Source organism: Larimichthys crocea, chromosome XI (genome assembly GCF_000972845.2).
Source record: "Larimichthys crocea isolate SSNF chromosome XI, L_crocea_2.0, whole genome shotgun sequence".
NCBI lineage: Eukaryota > Metazoa > Chordata > Actinopteri > Sciaenidae > Larimichthys > Larimichthys crocea.
In genome coordinates, this window is record NC_040021.1 from 20,341,516 (window position 1) to 20,363,191 (window position 21,676).

The 21,676-nt window shown below is 40.8% G+C and overlaps 2 protein-coding genes across 2 annotated transcripts in view; one reads left to right on the forward strand and one right to left on the reverse strand.

Moving 5' to 3' along the window:
- Window positions 1-2,247: 2,247 nt before the first annotated feature.
- Window positions 2,248-4,790, forward strand: sf3b6 (splicing factor 3b, subunit 6). The gene is made up of 4 exons (XM_010741075.3): window positions 2,248-2,410; window positions 2,913-3,031; window positions 3,899-4,037; window positions 4,150-4,790. Exons 1-4 carry the CDS (start codon window positions 2,381-2,383, stop codon window positions 4,237-4,239), a joined length of 378 nt encoding a protein of 125 aa, XP_010739377.1. The 5' UTR covers window positions 2,248-2,380; the 3' UTR covers window positions 4,240-4,790.
- A 1,674-nt stretch (window positions 4,791-6,464) lies between these two features.
- The window catches only part of vsnl1a (visinin-like 1a), a 34,471-nt gene continuing 19,259 nt past the window's right edge, over window positions 6,465-21,676 (reverse strand). Inside the window, exons 3-4 of the mRNA XM_010741076.3 lie at window positions 9,711-9,926; window positions 6,465-8,693 (exon numbers count right to left, since the gene is read on the reverse strand). Of these exons, the coding sequence (XP_010739378.1) occupies window positions 8,496-8,693; window positions 9,711-9,926 (414 nt within the window). The 3' untranslated portion in view covers window positions 6,465-8,495. The remainder of the gene's footprint in view (window positions 8,694-9,710; window positions 9,927-21,676) is intronic.

Genomic DNA, 21,676 nt, shown 5'->3' on the forward strand with positions numbered 1-21,676 from the left:
TTTTTGTAGGTCTTGCCATGTTCTACAATTTGGCTGAGGTTTCATAACTCTGTGTCCAAAAAAACCCGAAACGGACAAATTTGGAACAAATTGGACGCAGGACGCGTCGCTGTAGCCCGGGTCACCAAGAAACTTTTTTGTGTGTCTCGGTATGTTACATACTCCCTCCAAATTTCGTACACGTGGACGAAACCGTGGCGAGGGGCCCCTCCGAAAACATGCATCTAGGTGGCGCTGTAGAGCCATTTTTGTACGTCCACGTGCGAGACCCCCAAAATGCGTAATTTTACACCCGACGTTGGGGGGAGGGGTAGGCAAATTTTCGTGAGTTTTCGAGTACATATGGGCCGTCGAAAATGCGATTTACTTTAAAACTTTCGAAATCCAATAGGGCCTTGCACAGCGTGCTGTGCTCGGGCCCTAATAATGGGGCTCTTCTCGCTTCTTCATCGACCTGAAACACCCTGACAGCAACCTCCCTGTCAATGATGTTGGATACTGACAGACAAAAGAATAATTAATGCATCAAACACAGCCAGAGTAACTTAGCATGTAACAGGTATTGTAGCTACACGTTTACTATGTTGTGGAGTGTTCATTTGGACAAAAGGGACAGACTTGGCTAGTTACACACATTGTTCATTAACGTTACAGAATACGTGATAAATAAGTATCCTCATCATTATTTGAAGAAAGCGGGTAAACTATTCAATTAGATGTAGTATTATCCTTGACTGCACACGTTATAACGTAAACACTGGTTACATTAGCTGATACGAAGTTGGTTAACGTCAACGTTGCTTACCTTGATAGTTGTTGTAGCTCTCTTCACAACAGGACAGACACAGGTCGTTCTTTGAAACGGGCATTTATTGCTGCGGACATAACTTGCTTCTCATCCCTGCACGTCTTGCTCACGCCGGCACGCTTTCACGCCGTGAGAACTGTTTTCACATGAACAAACATGTTGCAAACACACGTAGAAGGTACGTTAGCATGTAAGATGAAATACAAATGAGGTGCGTATAAAACAAAGAAATACAAACTTCAACAAATACTTGTCGTGAAAAGAGCTTAAAGTCTTTTTAAAGTCCCTTTAGAGTCACTTCTTGTCTTCTTTTAGCATAACGAATGAATGAAAATAACAAAGCCTGATGAAATGCGTAATGTGTCATTTACAGTCTCCACAAATCTCACCGTAGTGATTACACACCTGGGAAACATTACTTCCGGCCAAGAAATACTCACTGATTACAATGACTAATAACATTTTTATCTGTCCCATGACGTTTTAACAGCTCAGTTTTACATTTGTATCAGATTATTTATTTATTTATTTAACTTAAAATTATTGTTTAACTTATGAATTATTTATGCATAATGAACTTAAATTTTATACGTCACTTACAGTTGTAGATGAATTTCTCAAAAAAGAAACTGTATCCTTTGTCCAGTTTGGAACGGGCTTGTTGAGCCGCATTTTGTAATAACGGTGCATTTTGTAATAAACGTCCAAAATGTAATAACTTTTTCATTTCATTTTGTAATAAAGCCGCATTTTGTAATAAATTTTGCCGCATTATGTAATAAGTTATTACATTTTGACAAGATTATTACCAAATGCAAAAAATCTGCAATTTACATAATATTCTCTGTTAATGCAACCTTTGAATAGTGTACTGATAGTAATTGCTAAGTACTGCTACTAGGCTAATACAGTGATACTAATAATAGGCCTAGCTTTTACAAATACTTTAAAGTAAAATAAAATACAATTAACAAACAAATAAACTATGCTTTAGAATTGTTATTACATAATGCACCATGTTATTACATTTCCTAGAAAATAAAAAAGTTGCAAGTGCATTTTGTATTAATCTTGTCAAAATGTAATAACTCATTACATAATGCGGCAAAATTTATTACAAAATGCGTTGGGGCAGTTTATTACAAAATGCGGCTTTATTACAAAATGAAATGAAAAAGTTATTACATTTTGGACGTTTATTACAAAATGCACCGTTATTACAAAATGCGTCTCCACAGGGCTAAACCTAATGTGAGTGAGCGTTATTGGCTGACGTAGTGGCTCCCATTCATAGTTATGCAATTTTTAAAAGTTACGACATAACTTTATTAATTTATCGACCCCTAACCTATGGCCTGCGGACCCTCCCCCCCTGTTTGAGAATGAAATGAAGTGTAGGGCTGTAATCTCCAGTCATCCTGCGGGGGGCAGCACTGCGCCGTATCCCGCTCCTGACTCCTACACCGGACGTGCGTCAGCAGGTAGCGGAGCCATTTTGACGTGAAGGGAGAAGAGCTGCGTGTTTGTTGTTCGGCTTCGTCTTTTTTTTTTTACACACAAACACAGGTCACCATGGCTATGCAAGCGGCGAAACGCGCTAATGTAAGTCTGCCCGAGTCGGCAGGTGTATTATCTGAGTATTATAACGAAGAGCATGAGCTCGGTTAAAGCTAGACGATAGCCTCTCACAGCGTTAGCCAGTTAGCACGCTAACGCATTGAAAACAATCAACGCGTATCTGCTAAAAGTCGACACATTTTGTTCTCAGTTGAGATAATACAACACATCTGCTTATTTATGCGACTTATTTTGGGACAGTTATGGTCTGACATATTGTTTTAGGCACGTTAAAGCATGTACGCTTATGTAAACACGTTAGGTAAGTTTGGTTATTGGCTTCTGGGAAACGTAGTTGGTCAAGAAGATGACTTCATTTTCAATGAATGAGTCAAACTGCAGCCTTTACCACGATTCAGCATGTGTTCATATTAGATTACTGAGTATGCTGCATGTGTAATATCATTGTTAAAGGCTCATGTTGTAACACCTCTGTGGTTTAACATCTTTAACATGATGTCTGACTGTGTTTGTTTTGTGTCTGCAGATACGATTACCTCCAGAGGTGAACAGGATCCTGTACGTCAGGAATCTTCCTTACAAGATCACAGCCGAGGAAATGTACGATATCTTTGGGAAATATGGACCGATACGTCAAATCAGAACGTAAGTGTTTATACGCTGAGCATTTCTGTGAGCCGGGGTCAAATAAAATACTGTAACAAGAATGTTGGTTTGATCGTTTCCATCATAAAGGCAGCTTTTTGGATCATGCTGTAGTCAAAGTAGACGAGGGATTTTTGAGATGTTACGACCTCGATTTTTGAGGGGAACACTTTGCACAGATTGCTGATATTGTGGATTTTTGTGCTGGAACAAAACAAAACAACTTTTTCTATGGGGATTGTGCAAAGGGTGTCAAAAAGCTGCTCACTTTAACACATAACTTATAAAAACATATTAATTCATAAATACAAACAGTATTTAACCTAAATATTCTTTAACATGTCATTTCTAGTTGACACTGCTGAGTTTTGCTTCATCTGGTTCAGCACATTCATTTTTCCAGCACATACACAGTGATATTAATACGTCTGTGTTAGGCCAACATTGGCAGACTAATACATACACCTAGCTCTGGATTAGACTGACACAGGCTTTTTTTCAGTACCATTTTAAAGCTGTTATAAAAGTAGTACTTGATTTCCCTCCCCATTATTTTGTGGTGCATGTAAAACAGATCTATATTGCTCAGGGAGGTTAATCAGCACTTGATGTTAATCTATCTAACCTAATCACACTTTATTAAAATAGAAGGGCGACATCAGAAAGAGCACTGCAGGATATTTTAGACCAGTTTACTGAAATATCAGTATTTCCCACATTTACATATGATATACTCAATTAAAAATATTCTAAACTTCTCCAGAGCCACATAAATGTGTGTTTTTATGTGTACATACACTTTCCCTGTGGGACAGATATTGGCCTTACAGTCACTTCACGTGTGTGTTGCTCTTCTTTGCTTCTCAGAGGGAACACGCCTGAAACAAGAGGAACGGCCTACGTGGTTTATGAAGACATCTTCGATGCCAAGAACGCCTGCGACCATCTGTCAGGCTTCAACGTCTGCAACCGTTACCTGGTGGTCCTCTACTACAATGCAAACAGAGTACGTATGAGCATCAATGTCTGTAGACATCATGAGGTCAAAGTGCAATTTAAAAAAATCAAGAATCTGTACAAAATTCAAAACATTCATTTTCTTTGTTTTCTCTTTGCAGGCTTTCCAGAAGATGGACACAAAGAAGAAAGAGGAACAGTTGAAGCTTCTGAAAGAGAAATACGGCATCAACACAGACCCTCCAAAGTAACATTCAGGAAATACCACCACCTCCATTTGATCCCTCATACCCAGAATCTACTAATACAAAAATCAGATGTTCTTTTTACACAGGTATTGATTTTCTGATACACTTGTTGAAAATATTGTTTATTTTTTAATGATTTTGTTGAAATGAGGAGTTGGAAAATGTTTTTTTTATTATTTCTGTCATCAAATATGTGTGATCATTGAATAGACAAGTGTGTGAGTTAACACAAGGGCAGAGAGCGGTTGTATGCCGTTCCCAGAATTCACGTTTCAGTTGCTTCAGTTTTTTCAGTTAGATTTTGTGAGCTGGGCATCAGAATCTTTGGTGTTCCTGTCAAAGGTGGGACAAACTCTTCAGAGAGGAGTTTTACCAGGTTTTGACGGTGACTGGGAAAGTGTTTTCATTCTTTTTGTTGTCACTTCTACTTCATACTTTTACAATCTTTTAATTTAAAGCCAACCATGGTCATGCAGTGTGTGACATGAAATTGAGTTGATCATTTCTGACTATGTAAATGGTTTCATGTAAAATAAATGTTCCTTTTCTAAATCCTCCTGTCTCTTCCCTTTTTCTTTACTGTAGATGTAATGTAGCAGAAGCGCTGTCCTCTGTGTGAACCCATTAAGATCAATAGGCTGAATGCATTTTCCACATTTGCACACAGGGCTTAGGGGGTGGCCCGGTAATTGGCTTGCCTGAAGCTTCAAACAGCTTGTGATGGTGCAGCCTCTTGGGTTTTATAGTGGGGTTTGCTGTATATGTATGAGGGCACAGTCCTCCAAGTGAACCCTGTGTAATCAGTGGTATTATAGTGGGGAGTTATGGGTAAGCAGCAGGTTTTCTGTTATTTCAACTGAAAAAGGGTTGCAGTACAAAATAAAAGAGTTAACTGTACTGTTACTTATTTGTTAGTATTACTTCCTGTCTAAATCTACCTGGAAAAACTCAAATGTTTCCATAAAAATGGAAACCATCGTCTCAAAAGTGACACCTGGTGGCTGAACAGGGGCATTATTCCAAAAAAGTGCATCAGTATGTCCTCTTCAATGCTGGCACACACATTAGATCGTGTAAAGTGTAAACTGAGGAAGGAAACAGGGTTGCTTGAGTTCATGTCAGAGAGGCAGCTTTTTAGACCATAAGTCTTCACAGACTGACCCTTGTGTAAAATTATTTATGAAAACATAAATCAACAAAGTAAATGTCCTGCATTTATCGTGTTACTTAAGCAAAAGTACAGAGGTAAAATGTATCTGAAGTGTCATGTAAAACAAACTGATGTCGAAGTGCTGGACAGACAAGATAAGACATCTGAAGACTTCACACTGAACTTTAGGGCATAGTCATGTTTTCCACCATTTTCTAACATTTTTTGAAAGCAGAAAAGTTCTTATGAGTGCAGCGTTTGGGGTCTTGGCTCTGACCTCATGACTGAGTGATGAGCAAATATCCCTTAGGTGGATGCTGGGGTGGTCGTGGGGCTGAAGAACAGGCGGTGATACTGATGCAGAGTGGGAGATGGAAAAACTCTGACTCTTGTGGTTGTGTTTGGATTGGATCAGCGTGGAGTGTGAGGCATATATCATGTGTATGTGCAGTGCAGCTCAAGTTGTCTGTCTGAACTAGCTTGCAGGTATCACTCCATTTATTGTATAATTGGATTAGTGTAACCGATGTAATAATATTTTAGCAGCATTTTCATTTTCTAAACTGGGTCTTATTCTAAATGACATATATTCTTGGTAGTTTGCTCTATTACAAGGAGTTATATTGTATAGACTGATCATATATTTTGGTTTGGAGTAAAACGTGCAATGTTTCCCTCTGAAATACAGTGAAGTAGATCTATGACACAAATTAGAAATACTTACGTGCAATATTCAAATGTGTGTTCAAGTACACTACTTGAATATATTGTAGGAGTGAATTTGCAATAGCCAATATGTTTAACTGTGCGACTTCATTTTGTCACCACCTACTGTCTTCAGTCAGTCATAACACCTAAAGACATACTGCCATAAAGTTTATATATTTAGTTAGCCATTGAGAAAACAAGTGAGAAGAAAGGTAATTACTGAATTATTGAATTCATCAGCTATTAAACTGTTTAAATAGATCTTAAATACTATAAACAGTAAAGAACTGGTCTAAGTATACATCTTCTATATAGATGTTGCTTATGTAGCTTGGAGAGATGGTTTGTTGAGTTAGCAGACCAGACAAAAGCCCATAGAGTTCCTTTTATTAGATTAAATCACAACACAGGGAGTAGTGCAGCCATGTTGTCAGGGACACAATACATGCTACAAAAGAATCCTTGTACACGTTTGCCTTTGCTTACATTTGGTATCTTGATAGCAATAATAGTAATAACAGAGTTGGAATTAGAAACATTGTCTGGCCAAAGATGTTCATGTAGAAGAAGTTCAGATTAGAAACTTGACTGGGGGGAGACAAGCCACACTGCTGAGAGATGACGATGGACTGGTATGCTAGCTCTTTATTGCAACACTGTATGTATTGACATATCACATCTCCTTCAACCTCCTTAAGCTCTTGAAACACTGGTGGTGTTGTGGTTGGAAAGTGTCTGCGGTACTTTCAGGCAGGAGAGGGCCAGGTATTTAAAGATACAAACGGTTATTTCCAAATCATCTACAGGAGGTACCACGCTGAATTTCTCTACATTTACTATGCATCAGTATGTGTACAATGTGTGAGAGAGGGGAGTAAAAAAGTACAAAAAGATTGACTGATCGGTAAGAGAGAAATACTTCGAAGGGGTCAGGGAGGGCGACTTGTCCAACCTACTAAAAACATGACTTTACAGTAAGGGCTGTCCTCTACTAGTACAGTGTATAATGGAACGCCATTCACTGCTCCTCTCACTACGTAGCATTCATTTACTTCCACTGAAAAAGATAAATAAGAACATTAAAATGCTGCGACGGGCCTGATTTCTTCTTCTCCTCTAAGTGTCTGAAAACACTCCTCCAAATACATCATACTGATATGCAACCTGCAGGCTAATTGGGAAAAAAGTGGATGTGATGCTGACACATAGGTTATGACAAAGTTTGATAACAATGCTCTCCAACTACGGATGGATCTTCTTTCTAATCTAATTTGAGTGAAGCTAAGGGAAGCCTCATTCATTCTACTAATTGTAAATGTTTAATCTCGCTTGCCAGTCTGTTAGTTTCAGAAATGTACCAATTGATCTCTTTTTTTCTGGTTCACATTCTGCTCATTTGTAAGGAGATAAGTGTGTTTAAATGCAGAGGGGCAAGGGATTTAGTTCTTAGCAACATATACTACAGCTAATCTACAAGGAAACATGCTCCCACAGTTAAAGCAGTCAAAAAAAAAAACGTCTCGACAGATCACAAAAATTTACATCCCATACGACGATACTTGTAGAAGGACCTACTTGCGATTGTGATTATTTTCTCTCTATACGGTACAAATCTTTTCTCACGGTTTTCTCCCGAGTGTCACCGCGCTGCTTTGATAAGGCTTTCTGTCTGCGATTACAGGATGCAAAATGAGGAGGTTTCTTTAAGGCAGAACCTAAAGGCATGCAAATTAACTACGTTTACATTTTCTTTACTGACGATACAAGCATGTTTTTGGAAGGAAAAGTTGGACAAATCCATCTCTTCTAGAGCTAATATCGGATAGATAGACTGTCGTATTGGAGGCAGATACATCATCATAGGAATTTGGTTCAGTTGACATTACTCAGTATTATGAAACACATACAGCTAGCGTCAGTAAACTCGGAACGATAAATAGAGTAGCGGCAAATTCAACGTAGCACATCACTGATGCGCAAGCTCCAATAGAATGAAAGTGTATGGAAAATACTTTGCACACTTCACATTTTGGCAGTTGATCTTTGAATAATTTAAATATATATTCATATTTATATATCTATATATATATATATTATTTGTGCGAGGTGTTTATATGTAGTGAGAAGTGTTTGTGTGTGTGTGTGTGTGTGTGTGTGTGGTGTGAGTGTGCACCCGCACTCTTGCACCCCGCAAACTGTTGTTGTAATGTTGTGTGTAGATCTTTTTATAGCAAATAACATTCTCATGCACACAAGTGTTTCAAACACAAGAAGCAGATCCATTGAAAGGTAGTCCAAGCATTTTTTTTTTTCAGTGGAAATAGCTGCAAACTGAATGGAACATGAAATTCTTTCTGTGCAGTCCGTGGCGGCTGGTGGAGCGCTCCGCTCGGCCTCCGGCCTATTTCTGGAGGTCACACTGCAGCAGTAATACGATGGACGGGTCACTCTTGGCCGCCTCTTTGAACTCCTCCAGCGAGATCTGGTCGTCGTTGTTCTTATCCATCTTGGAGAAGATCTTGTCCACCCTCTGCTCGGGCGTCAAGCCATCCTCGTTCATTTTCATCATGATCACGGTGCCCACCATCTTGTAGATCGCCTGCAGGGGAGATTGAGGTACATCTCAAGAGTCCATTAATTGCGTTTTCCTTAGTAAGATAAGACAGACATTGCTGATTATGATTTAAGGCTGATAAGCTATTATTCATGAACAAGAAATATATTTTAAAAAGTCATGAAGTCATGCTGGTGCTGGTGTTGACAGCTGTTGGAATGAAGGTGGTGGGAGTTGCTGGAGGAGTTGCATGTAGCGTCTTGTCATCTCTCAGACTTTGAATTAATGATACGGATGGACAGAAACCAGTCTGACGTCTGATGTCCACCCACATGACAACAGAATATGAAGTCTCTGCAAGCATCCACAGATGCATGAATTCTTTTATTCTATATTTATGTACAGATCAGTAGAACCTCAGGTTGTTAGTGGACTTCACTCCTCAGATGTGGAATACACATGTGGCAACTGTTTCATAGAAAAGCAATTAGCTTAGATCATATATCTCAGATAAAGATATAGTTATCCGAGTTTCATTGCTACAAGTTAAAAGAAATGATGCTGATAATTTAATGTGTTTATTGCTGAATATAAATCTCTGCCTCTGTCTGGGCAAAGCCCCTGAATCTACACGAGTCTGCTCTGAACATGCACTTTTGCCTCTTGTTACTTGTTTCATATTATTCCCATTCATGAATAATGAGTGTCTTGTCAGGCCCAGCAGCCCTCTGCTGTATAACCTTTAAACAAGGTATTAAAAAAAAACTGCTGCATCCGAGTGACTCAGCAGGTTAAGAACAGAAGCCATGTGGCATCGTACTGATTGCCAAATGTTGAAAAAATATTGTGGGGAAATGTGCTTATTTATTTTCAATAGATGGATACCACTCTTATAAATGTATAAATCTTATAAATACGACAGTGATTATGTGTTTCCCCAATCAATTTCCAGCCTACACATTTGTAAAGTGTTACGAGCTTCTCATCTAACTCTTAACAAAAAAGTTTATTTCCCAGAATGTCAAACAGAAATCATATACTGCTTATTCCTCACTGTGATACCTCGATGATCTCCAGCATTTCCACCCGCGTGATCTTGCCATCTCCGTCCAGATCATACATGTTGAAGGCCCAGTTGAGTTTCTGCTCGAAGCTGCCTCGTGATGTGATGGACAACGCACAGATGAACTCTCTGAAGTCGATGGTGCCGTCACCGTTCTTATCAAAGGTCCTGAAGGCGTGCTGGGCAAACTTGGACGCGTCTCCATAAGGGAAGAACTAGAGGGGAAAAAAAGAGGATAAAGAGATATGTAAAGGTAAGTTTGAGTTTTTTCATTTTTAAGATCAAGATTTCCAAAGTCAGCTTGATTTCTGGGTGTAGGACATTTTCGTCATAAGCCTGATCTCCATGATGCAAACGCCACCCAAAAGGAAGATCAATGTTCAGCCAGAAATGTGTGTCAAAATGCACCACATTTTATATTTCTATATGAAATTATTCACTGGGGATTAGAGCTTCAGATTTCTGGTGTGATAAAGTGATATTTAAAAAGTAAAGTAAAAATGAGTTGTAGCTTGCAATAAAAGTGTAGACTCAGGAAAACAGATGTTATGGTTATGGTCAGGTGTTATTTGGGAACTGAATGACAAAGAATGATTGCATTTTGATGGATGATTCATTATGTGCGGTAATTAAGTGAATCTTCTGTTCTCGTCCAGTGCTTTTCAGCTCTACCTCTGCAAATTTTTATCATTGGTCTGTGTATTCATGCATATGTTTGCATAACAGATGTTATGCTGGGAAACCTGTTAAACCGTCTGCAGCCTGCAGAGATGCAAAATGCAAGTCTAGTTCTAAAGTCAGCATCACCACGGTCTTTATTGACCCCTGAAGGGAAGTTGTCTTTTACTTTAGGTCCACACACTGGAGGGTCAGGGTCACGGACATGCAGCAGCTAGAAGCAGGTAGAAACATTCATTCACTCATAGAAACTTCACAAACATCTTAAATATGAGTCCTCCCGTTACAGACCACCTCCCTCACAACTTCACTTTGCAGTTACACGATTTCCTACTGTATCTGTGTGTACATCTGTAGGGTTACAACTTTATATATATAATATAACAGAGTTAGAGAAAAGCAGCTAAACCCTTACTTTTTTTTTGCCCTTTGTACATGTCAACCGCCAGCCAAAGTCGACAGCCTACAACTCTACTGTATCATTTACACAATACTATGGATCAGCTCTGTTCTCTGCATTGGCTGAAACTTAAATCCGCTGTGTGTGTCGGCGGTCCAAGCCATCTGTGTGCAAAAAGGTCAGAGGTTAATGCAGTAATTCTGAATGACCACTGAGCCCCTGCCGTGCTTGTCATCTACTGTAGACCGTGAACCCTGAGGATAGCCGCGAGAAGCCGAGCGATTCATCAGATATGACCTTCCACTTGACCTCTCGCATAAACACTCCTAGAGCCGATGGGTAATCTAAGCCGAGCAGGGGTGCTCTCTGAGAACTGGTAGGCAAATGAAAGAAAGCTGGTGTTTCAGTAGCAGCCTTCATCAAGGAAATGCAACAAACTGGAAGAGATATTTCTTTTTTTTTTTCATATAAACTCTGCTGGATTAATTCAACATTCATCTTTGCATCAGACAAAAGCAAAAAGGAATCATAGAGAATGTCAGTCAGCGGTACAAGCATGAATGTTTGAAGTCAAGGTGAATCAACTCAAGTCCCTTCATTATTTTAAAATATTTAATCTGTCAGTGAATGTCATCAAATCTTGCTTGTACTGACATTTTGTGGGATTAAATGATGAGAAGTACAGTTTCTACTTTCAAGATGGATTTAAATTTACAGACTTTAAAAAACAAGTAAAATGACTAGTGTAAGTTTGTTTGTTGCTTATTTACGTATCCATCTGACACAACATTATCATTCAGTTGGGAGTCCAAAGCCTCAGACTCAGCCTTAGAAAGTAGTAGCTCAGACATCCGGAGGGAGGGAGCTTGAGTCGAGCTGCTGCTCCTTCATGTCTATAAGAGCCAGCTGAGCTGCTCCAACTGGGAGAAGACCCCGGGGCAGACCCAGAACTCGCTGGAGGGACTACATAACCCATCTAGCCTGGGAACACCTTGGGATGCCCCAGGAGGAGCTAAAATGCGTTGCTGAGAGAAGGACAGACGTCTGAAGTGGCCTGCTGCACCTGCTGCCACAGCGAGCCGACCCCGGATGAGTGGAAGAAAATGGATGGATGGAGTCCAAAATCTGTCTTAACTCTGTTTTTGGTCTCCACCAACTCCTGAGGGAAATATCAGGCTCTTCAGCCTCTATGCTCACTTTGTCTTTCTGCTGTTTAGTGCTGGGCAGGTAGCTTTTTAGGGCTCTTTTGGCTGCCTGCTGCATCTAGAGATGATGGTGATGAGAGCGACGAGAGTGAATCAAAGCAGAATTTGCTGGCTGTAATACCAAAACACATAGCCATTATTAATAAAATTAATGATTATTATAGCATCTTTATAGCAGTTTTAAACTGTCCGTACCAACAGTTGGAATAAGATCAGCTGCGGTTTCACGCAGCATGTAAATCACGGAATGTGTATTTTTGTTTCAGGCAGTGCAGCGACTGTTCTACACGGCGTCCTTGCTCGTGTGCATAGCAGACAGTCTCGTCGCCCAGAGGCTAATAAAAAGGCGAGGACGCTGCCCTCACCTAAGAGTAAACGCCCCTGAATGAACAAACTGTCTGCAGTCATATCGAGGTTATGAATCTTAATGGGAGGGCAGAGTGCAGTGGATGGGAGATAAAAAAGAGAGAGGGGAGGGGGGGAATCAGAAAGAAAGCGGAGGATGAAAAAGACAGGGTTAGACAGAAAGAGAGTTCGGGTTCGGGTCGACTGCCCATCTGCAATAAGGTCCCACCCATGTAAATTCTGCTGCAGTAGCAAACTGATCAGACTGCAGTGAGAAGTTAACAGACAGAAGAGAGTGGGGGAGGAGGAGGAGGGCTGAGAGAGAGAAGTCAACGAGGAAGGAGATGAGGAGAGACAGAGTGAATGAAAACACCCCCGCTAGAACTCTGAGATCCTCGAGTCAGCTGCTACTGGTCGCCCCTAAAACTAAACTGAAAACCAAAGGTGACCGAGCCTTTGTGGTGGAGGCCCCTAGACTCTGGAATAACTTGCCCTGGCACATCCGATCTGCTGGATCATTTGAGGTTTTTAAATCCTCCCTAAAAACCCACCTTTTCTCCCTGGCTTTTAACCAAGTTTAAATATCTTGGCATTTATCTTAACCTTTTGTAATTATGGTATTATATGTATTATATGTTAATTATAAGTATTAACCTGTACAGCACTTTGGTCAACCTCAGTTGTTTTTAAATGTACTTTATAAATAAAGTTTGAGTTGAGTTGAAAACAGGAGAGATGGAGATTAAAATAAGTGTGACAGAGAAAATGTTAGAGGAACTGTGACAGTGATAGTCCCAATCCAGGTCCCTATCTGCCCTCCTGCTCCGGAGAAGCCAAACTAATTTGAGGAAGGAAGCCCCTCCGGGATGGAGGGATGGTTGGGAGGGCGCGAAGCTGCCAGGATGAGCGGGAAGTGGCCTGTCGTTTACTGCATTGCGACGTAACTTCCTTCCCACAAGCTCTGCTCTCCTGCCCCCATATGGCCCTGCCTCGGCTCGTCTGCCCAAGCCCTCCTTGAGGGAAGGGGAGGAGGCAAGTGGACATGACAGCGCGGGGAAGGAGGGAGGGCAGGAAAGGTGTCAGCGATACGGGAGAGATGTTGATGAGGGGAAGGTGCCATCTAGAGAAAACTTTCACTAGATGGCACACAATTACCACCTAACAACCAAAATAACAGCCATGGTTTCCACACTTTTACAGCTACGGATATTAGGCTGTTAACATTTCCATTAAGTCTTCCTCCCCTGATTTGGCTCCCATTTGCTGTTAAGTCTGTTTGATATGGCTGTTTGGAGTCTGCCATCAAAGGACAGGCTGAATGCCAGACGTTTCTGTCCACTCAGGGAAGAGCCAGGCGGACAGGCACAGCTGGCTTAATAAAGGCTAATGTCACTCTGTGTGTGTGTGTGTGTGTGTGTCAATGAGTGAGTGGCGAGGCCTATTCTGTCAAACAGATACCTTATCGCAGCACACACACACACACACACACACACACACACACACGACTCAAAACATGCTGCTGTTAAATGGAACATTAAAGCCTTCGTAATCAGCCTGCAAGCTGGTACTGGTGCTGGTCCAAAAAAACAAGACAGGGAACGCCAAAGAGGAGCGGAGCAACAAGAGAAGGGAGGAGACAAAAAAGGAAGACAGGAAGATGGAGGATAGAGAAGGACACACTTCACCCAGTCACACTAAAAGATAGGCCATTTCACACTAACAGAACAGTCACTGTCAAAGAACAGATGAATAATGCAGCTCAGAACGATCCAACAGCAATCCTTGAACGAGAGGATCATCGGTAACGAGCAACAAACAGCTTGTGTTTGGTTTTTAAAGGAACTTCAGTTAGGTAACGCCAGTGTTGGATCCAGATTTGCGTTTGTTTGGGCCCGGCTGCCTGCACTGCTGCTGCCAGCTTTCCAGATAAACAGCTAAGCTGGACAGACATCTTGTAGCTTAAAAGCTTGCAGTGATGAGCTCGCGAGGGTCAGGATTTAAATGCGATGAAGATTTATTTACTTTACTCACAGTCTGTTGCAGTTTGGGGAGCTGCGGATTGCATGTAACTGGATTATTGTTATCTGAGTGCTTACAAAATACTAAAAAAAAAAAAGGTAACTGATCCGAGGCAGCCTGCAGTGAGTAGTTTTGGGATCTGGTGGATGTAGTTTTAGGACATCTGCCCACCCACTGAGACACGCTGATGCTCATAAAGCAATATGAATCAGATTAGTAAACTCTTTGGATGGACCGTTGCCTAGGATTTACTTTCACTGTCATTTCATCTGTTGTTCATTCCATTCATTGTTCACTTAATTCATTTGTTATTGAGTTATAAAATGTCTCAATTATTCTGATCGGAAGTCAAAACCTCTTATATCAAGGTCTACTTTTTAGCTTTTCCTCAGAGCTTTCAACCAAATCTTACAGTCCTAATGGAGGGGGGCTATCACCATGACAACAGAGCAAACTTCACTTCTACAGGGCTTCAAGATATCGCTGAAAGCTCCAGTAAAAGGCTTGACTTGGAACTCAAATTAGGATTTTTGTCTCACGTTTTAAATGTTTTTTTAAACGACTATTTGCTTTGCTTAGCTTCGCAAGCTTAGCCGACACAAACTAAAATCTTTTACTTGGTATCAAACTGAAAATATGAAATGATAATGCTGAACCTTGGATGTGAATGTTGTCTTCTGCATCATTCCCTGTAAACCATATAATTCCTGTGTACCACACAGGAAAGGTGGACTCCATCACTAGGTGATGAAAACTACTATACATTTACTAGAGGCATGTGTACATGTTGGTAAACATATTTAATGGCTATTACTGACAAAATAAATAGTATCAAATATGTTTTATATTATTAAAGTCTTAAGTAATCTATTACAACTTTAGAGTTTTGATCAATTGATTCTGTCTCGGTCTGATCAAATATCTTCTCTGCCTGCTGTAATTAATCACACCTGACAAAGCCGATAGATAGGAAAGCCTGACAAGCTGCAGACCTGTCAAAACAGACCCCTCCTCGCCCACCCTATCTCCCAGAAGATGACCCAGTGGGTGATCATTCATGTGCTCACTGTCCCATGATGCCCGCTGTGGAACGCTGCCATGGTGATACCATGCTCTCTGGTGTGTATCTCTATTTTCCATTGGTAGTGTCTGAATGTAAATCCATCCCTCTCCATACATTTCTGTTCTCCTTGCTGCTTTCATAGTCCACACACACACACACACACACGCACATGCTCACATGTACACACTCTTGGGAGCCTCAGAGCTCATTTGTGCATTATGGATGGTTCAATATCATTTTCCCCATGGATAAATGTTATCATTACCTGCAGGACTAGCATAAAAAAAGAAAAATGAATCCCTCACTGTAGATATAACTGCTCAGTGACCAGCAAAACTGGAACATTGGAGAATAAAATAGAATACAAAAGATCAAAAATTTGGTCTAAAGTCAGATTTCATGAAACCCATAAGGTCATCTCTCCTCGCTTAAGGGTCCTACAGCCACTGCCTCTAATGTTATCAACAATATGTAGCTGGTTTGCCATTGGCCATTCATCTCCAGTATACAAGCACAGGTATTAGAGGTCAGTCTGAGTCTGTGATTTACCCCTTCAAAGCATTTGTACTTTCCTGTTAGTGATACACTTAAAAAATGAGGCTTTGACTTGTTTCCTGTGTCATTCCACTGTGGCACCAGAGGACTGTGTAAATAATGCCTTATGTTTCATGCATCCCTTCGCTAACATTGTCAGATGCAGTCAAGCCTACTTAGACAAACACACGAGCAAGACCTTGGCTTGACAGCGCTGGCTGTCGCTGCATATGGCTGCTTGCATTGGTTCGTCTAAGCGTCGCTAAGATGCTTCTTCGCCGAGCAGAAGGGAGCTAGAGAGGGAATACGTGCATAATCCATTGCCGGGGTATTTACAGTGTGTGTGTGTCTGTGTGTGTGTGTGAGAGAGAGAGAGAGAGAGAGACAGAGAGAGAGAGAGAGAGAGAGAGAGAGAGCTCTTACATAAACCCTCAGTGACATGCCAGGCAGCAACAGAAACTTAGCCAGCACACTGCCGTGTGCTGCTACGGCTTCCAAGCCTCCAGGGTCTACACAGATAGAAAACACACGCAAGCATGCAAGCTGGCACACACACACACACACCTCTTCTCTGTAAAATGCATTTTTAATCACCCTCTTGTTACTCTCAGATGGGTGTCCACTGTGATATCAGTGTCACCACAGGTTAAAAAAAAAAAAAAAGTTAGCAGTAATCTATCCCTGCAAATATATTGAACAATAACTGCTAAAAATAAGCTCTCTGTGCTGGATCAGGTTGCATAATGGGAAATGATTGATGACTTTCTTTATTAAGAGAGTAGTAGAGTCGATATCGTATTTCTGTAGTATTAAACCACACTCGCTTTTACACAATAACCATGCATATCGCTAAATCAACCAGGAAATCTTAAAGATCAACTGAACACTAAATCCACAGTTTTTTTGAGTTAGTAACTTACATGTATAGTTGTTATTATATATGTTATATATTACTATCTAATGGCCCCAGTCTGTAGTGTTCAGTAGAACAGAAGTTATCTTCCTTTTTCCAAATAAAATCCAGTAATTCCAGTAAGTCCTGCAGATGCTGAAAAGGAATCACCTCTACACGCCTCCATTTGTCCACACCTCCAGTGTGGACACATTCTTTTAATATGGACAGCTAAAGGGTTAATATATCTCATGAAAAAAAGCGACAGTCCAAGTACACAATGTTGGCAGAATGGAACGAACACCCCTTATTCCTCCACTTGGTAGTGTTTGAACGTTGTTGGAAGGTGGTTGGCATCCACTGCGAATAGCTATGTGTTTATTGTGTTATGTATTTATAGCAGTTTGATAGCAAGTAAAACCACATACAAACCATGTATCGCTCCAATAAATCAGCTGAACTGATTGTATTAATGTACATATTGGATTTAATTTGAGGTCACTGCCAGCGGTGGTGCATTTACAACCATGTCTGTTGCTCTTTCCATCAAGTGTGAGAATCCTGATATCTCTGACAGTTGTAGTCTGACATGAGGCATTTTTTCCCACTCAGCTACTCACAAATACAAATTAAACGACTGCCGACACAATCAAAGATGCTACAGTGAGTCCAAAGTGGTGGCAGGCATCTATCTTTAGTTACGTTTAATGCACATGTGACCTTTGTGGTCAAGGTCTGTAAGATTGCTTTGGTGTTGAGGGATGAGCCTTTGATTCAGTGAGACAATAGGCTTTCAAGAAGAGGGGCCACTTGATTAAAACATAAACCAGGAATGATAAGTGTAACAAGTACTGGTTATATGTGTGTGTTTGTGTGTGTGTGTTGGAGGTGGCAGATATCAAGGGGTGGGGGTTGCTTTGAATGGCTGACTAGATATCCATTATGCTGTCCATTATGAGTGATTGTGTGCAGTCCAGGAATCATCCTGGAAGGTCTACTGCACACAATCACTCAGCTTGTGATTTAAGAGGAATTTGGAGCAGACCTGTCTCTGACCCTGGTTTATCTGTGGTTACAAAACACCCATCTGGCAGCACTAACTCTGCATTAGGAGTGTAAATCAGAGCACAACAGCAGATGGCACTATTGAGTGTGGAAACATATTTCATGCCTCAGGGGACGGTGAGGAGAACAGGTATTGGCAATGAGGAAAGAATGACTGGAGGAGAGAAAGAGCAGGAAGGCTGCGATGAGAGGTGAACACATCAGACTACATACATGGCAACAACCCCCAATCAATAACCTAGATCAGAAACTACCCAGTCAGGTGCTGAAATAGGTTAAAGAAAATTCATCAACCTATCAGCACACATATAGCGCATTCCACCAGTGCTATTTTTCTGCTTTTTTTTTTTTTTTTTTTTTGATACCGACTCTGATCTAAATCAGACACAGAAAATCAGCCAAGCAGGGCAGGAAGCAGAGTGTGCCTCACTGCTTCTTGCTGCCAGGTCTAGCAGGTAGGCCTGAGGGCTACCCTCTGCTCCTTGTGACGCAATTCAGAGCGAGGCAGAATATCAGAGAAGAAAAGGGACGAGGACTTGCTCGCTTTATCTTCACTTGCCAGCGATGTGTCCGAAATGGGCTCGTCTCTCAAGTTCTGGGCGAGATAAATCCTCGGTAGCTTGTGCAGTTTTGAAGCCCACCTTTTAAAAAGCTCATGATCTGCCTGCAAGCTTCTCCAAAAGACAGCGCCAGAGAGGGAAGGGGAGGGAAGAAAGGAGAGGCGAGGGAAGAAAGGGAAGAGGGAGATGAAGCGAGAGAACACCACACAACAAACACACACCCACTTTCCCATTTTCTCTAGATGTCTACAGTATGGTTCATTATTTATATTGTGCCTTCATTCTTGATGACTCATCAAACCTCCTTGGCTTTTCCTCCTCAAGCTTCAGTTCATTAGTCAGTCTGCACATGTGTGCACGTGTATGAAAAACCTCATACTTCTGAATCTGCATGCAAACATTGCTGTGTTAGTACTCCCTGCTGCCTCGCCTTTTTTTCCATCGGACTTAGGTAGAGCTAAAACACCCATGAGATGCCTAAAATGTTTATATAATCTTCCTCATACTTGAGTCCAATTATTAAAGTCAAGGATCTAAATTTAATGTGCATTTATATTAACCCTTAGGTGCACGGAAGGATATTCAAAGGTAACTGACTCAACCTGTGACCCATTTTGAGAGCACCTGTAATACAAACACTTTGGTTTTGTCAGCTGACTGCTGTAAGTTGTTGGCAGAGTTCTCCGAGTTTGTTGTGCAGTGTATTAATGTGTTGCATTCAGATCAACAGCACCGACCTTTCTCTTTCCACACAGGTGTCAGTACTTTGCCCACTCTCCAGGTGACTGAGTTTACCTAAGGGGGTAACTGGGTCTGTTTGGTATGGAATGCTCACATCATGTTCTCCTCATGTCTGTGTAGGTTCTCTCTGGGTACTCTGGCTTCCTCACACAGTTCAAAGACATGCAGGTTAATTGGTGCCCCTAGGTGAGGTCTGTTGCCTCACAGCAGGGAGATTCCTGGTTCGAACCTTGTAGCCAGCTGGAGCTATTCTGTATAGAGTTTGCATGTTCTCCCAGTGTCTGCATGGGTTCTCTTGTGTACTCCGTCCTTCCAAAGACTTGCAGGTTAAGTGGTGGTCGTAAATTACCTGTAGGTGTGAATGTGAGTGTGAATGGCTGTTTGTCTCTATGTGTCAGCTCTACGATGAACTGACGACCTGGGTGTACCCCGCCTCTTAGAGGTTACAGAATGGATGGATGTTGACGCATCACTGTGTGAATAGTGAAACCTTGGCAGTTCATTATATATTTTTAGCCACGCTGGCTGCATGGCTCTAGAGATGGCACTCATCTTCCTCACAGTGCTAATGGTGTTGGTGATCTCCTGAGTTCAAAATTCTGACACTCCAATGTCAATCTCAGCCTCACTTTGTAAGTTAATTAGCTAATGTTATTATACTTACATGCTAAGCATAAGCATTCTAGCTTTGTCATTGCGAATATATTAGCATGTTAATGTTAGCATTCTGATCTCAGCCTTGTTATCCAACATTCCACCAACCAGTTTAATCCTCTGGGGTTTTATCAATTGTTTTTGTAATTGTGGGTGACCCTTACTAAACAACATAATAACATAATAACATGAGTGACAGTACAAAAATTCTATAAATGTGTCTCTAACCTTGAGTGAAGAACTCATGCGTATCTCAGCAGATCAATACTTGCTTTCTCTGGCCAGCACTATGCAATTAAAGTTCATTTCTAAGATGTTGGCGGTAGACAAAACACTTCCCAGTTTAGAATAAAAATCTGTTACTGCCCACTAACTTTTTTAGTGCTGCTTCGGTTGGTGGAATCAGGTGTCAGTGATTCAATAATAACTTCTACTCTTGTAAATTGGTTGATTGCTTTAGTGCCCATCTGTGCATTACCAAGGAGGGTTCTTGCATTTACATGAAAGACAAATTGTCCTATCTATATCCTTAAACTTCTTAAATGATTGGTGCGTGATCAATTCAACTGCGAGTAACTAAAAGAGCTTAGAAATACAGTCGTTTGTCTATTCCTCCACACTCATATATAGTAAATGTATTTCTTCATACGTGTAGGCAATGTGTACCTTGTCTGTCCTGAGCTACACAAAGCTTCATGTACTTACTGTATGTGACAAATGAGGCAATGCCTCTACAGGTATTCATATACTTCAAGTGGCCCCAGTTTATACAGCAGTCATAACTTACAGCCTTGGTATATAATAATATTACTTCTGAAATATTTATTACATGGACAACACAAATGTGCCAGAGTTACACAGATGGAACATTTTTAAGTGCAGTCATTTGGCAAGGTATTTTGAGACCTATAAAATAAATCACCAGCAAAGTAAACAACAATGTTACAATTAATATTAACAAATGTTTATGTGTTTTTTTTCTTTTGCCATTACAATTATGTTCAGATTAACCTTCATAATTAAATGCTTTTGATAAATGGCTTGTGGAAACAAGGTGCCTGTACAACTTAATTTTGAGAACCTGGCAGGCCTATTACCTCACACGGTGTACCCACTGGGGAATGAAATTCAGATTGCTGATTATTACATATCCACAAATGCATCTACATGGATTTACTAATTTGTTTATCAAATGTTCCTATCATACAGATGCAAGTGAAACTCCATCTGAACCGTGGCAAGAGATTTAATGTGGTTAGTATAATTTTGGGGCAGAGCGAGCCTTTGGCTCTCATCGCTCTAATGGTTTAACTTCCATAACTGTCCTGTTTTCCCGTCCTTCAGTTTGGAGAATAGCTTCACTCTGTCAAGCAGTCATTAAAGTCAGGCTGATCGGACAGCTGGGTCAGTGAGGATGAATGGCAAGACTGCACAGGACAAAATGAACAAAATCTGAACAAAAATCAGCGCTGAATCTTTGGACTTTAATATTGATGTTTCGGTAAGGGGTCTACTGGCGTGTCTGCAGTCAGGTTAAAAATGTGCATGTGTAATGATAGCAGTGTCTGGTTCCCAAAAAATCTGAATAAGTGAGAGGTTTAGTTGGGTTCTTTCCAGCTGCCTCGGTGTGCATAAAAACATAAACATTAAAGCCTGTTGCTTCAACTTTTAAATTGTTTTCATACACCAAGGAGACAGCATACAAGTAGGAAAGCGACAGAGAGTGATTATGCTGAGAGAACTGAAACTTTACTTACAGTAGTACTTATTTAAAGATGAGACAGGATCAGAACAGCAGGAGCACAGCTA

Bases quoted from the DNA above. Each gene is read 5' to 3' on its own strand.
- sf3b6 (XM_010741075.3), top strand. From the start codon at position 2,381: ATGGCTATGCAAGCGGCGAAACGCGCTAAT. The intron at 2,411-2,912 runs GTAAGTCTGCCC...TTGTGTCTGCAG, and splicing joins AAGCGGCGAAACGCGCTAAT to ATACGATTACCTCCAGAGGT. The intron at 4,038-4,149 runs GTACGTATGAGC...TTCTCTTTGCAG, and splicing joins TCTACTACAATGCAAACAGA to GCTTTCCAGAAGATGGACAC.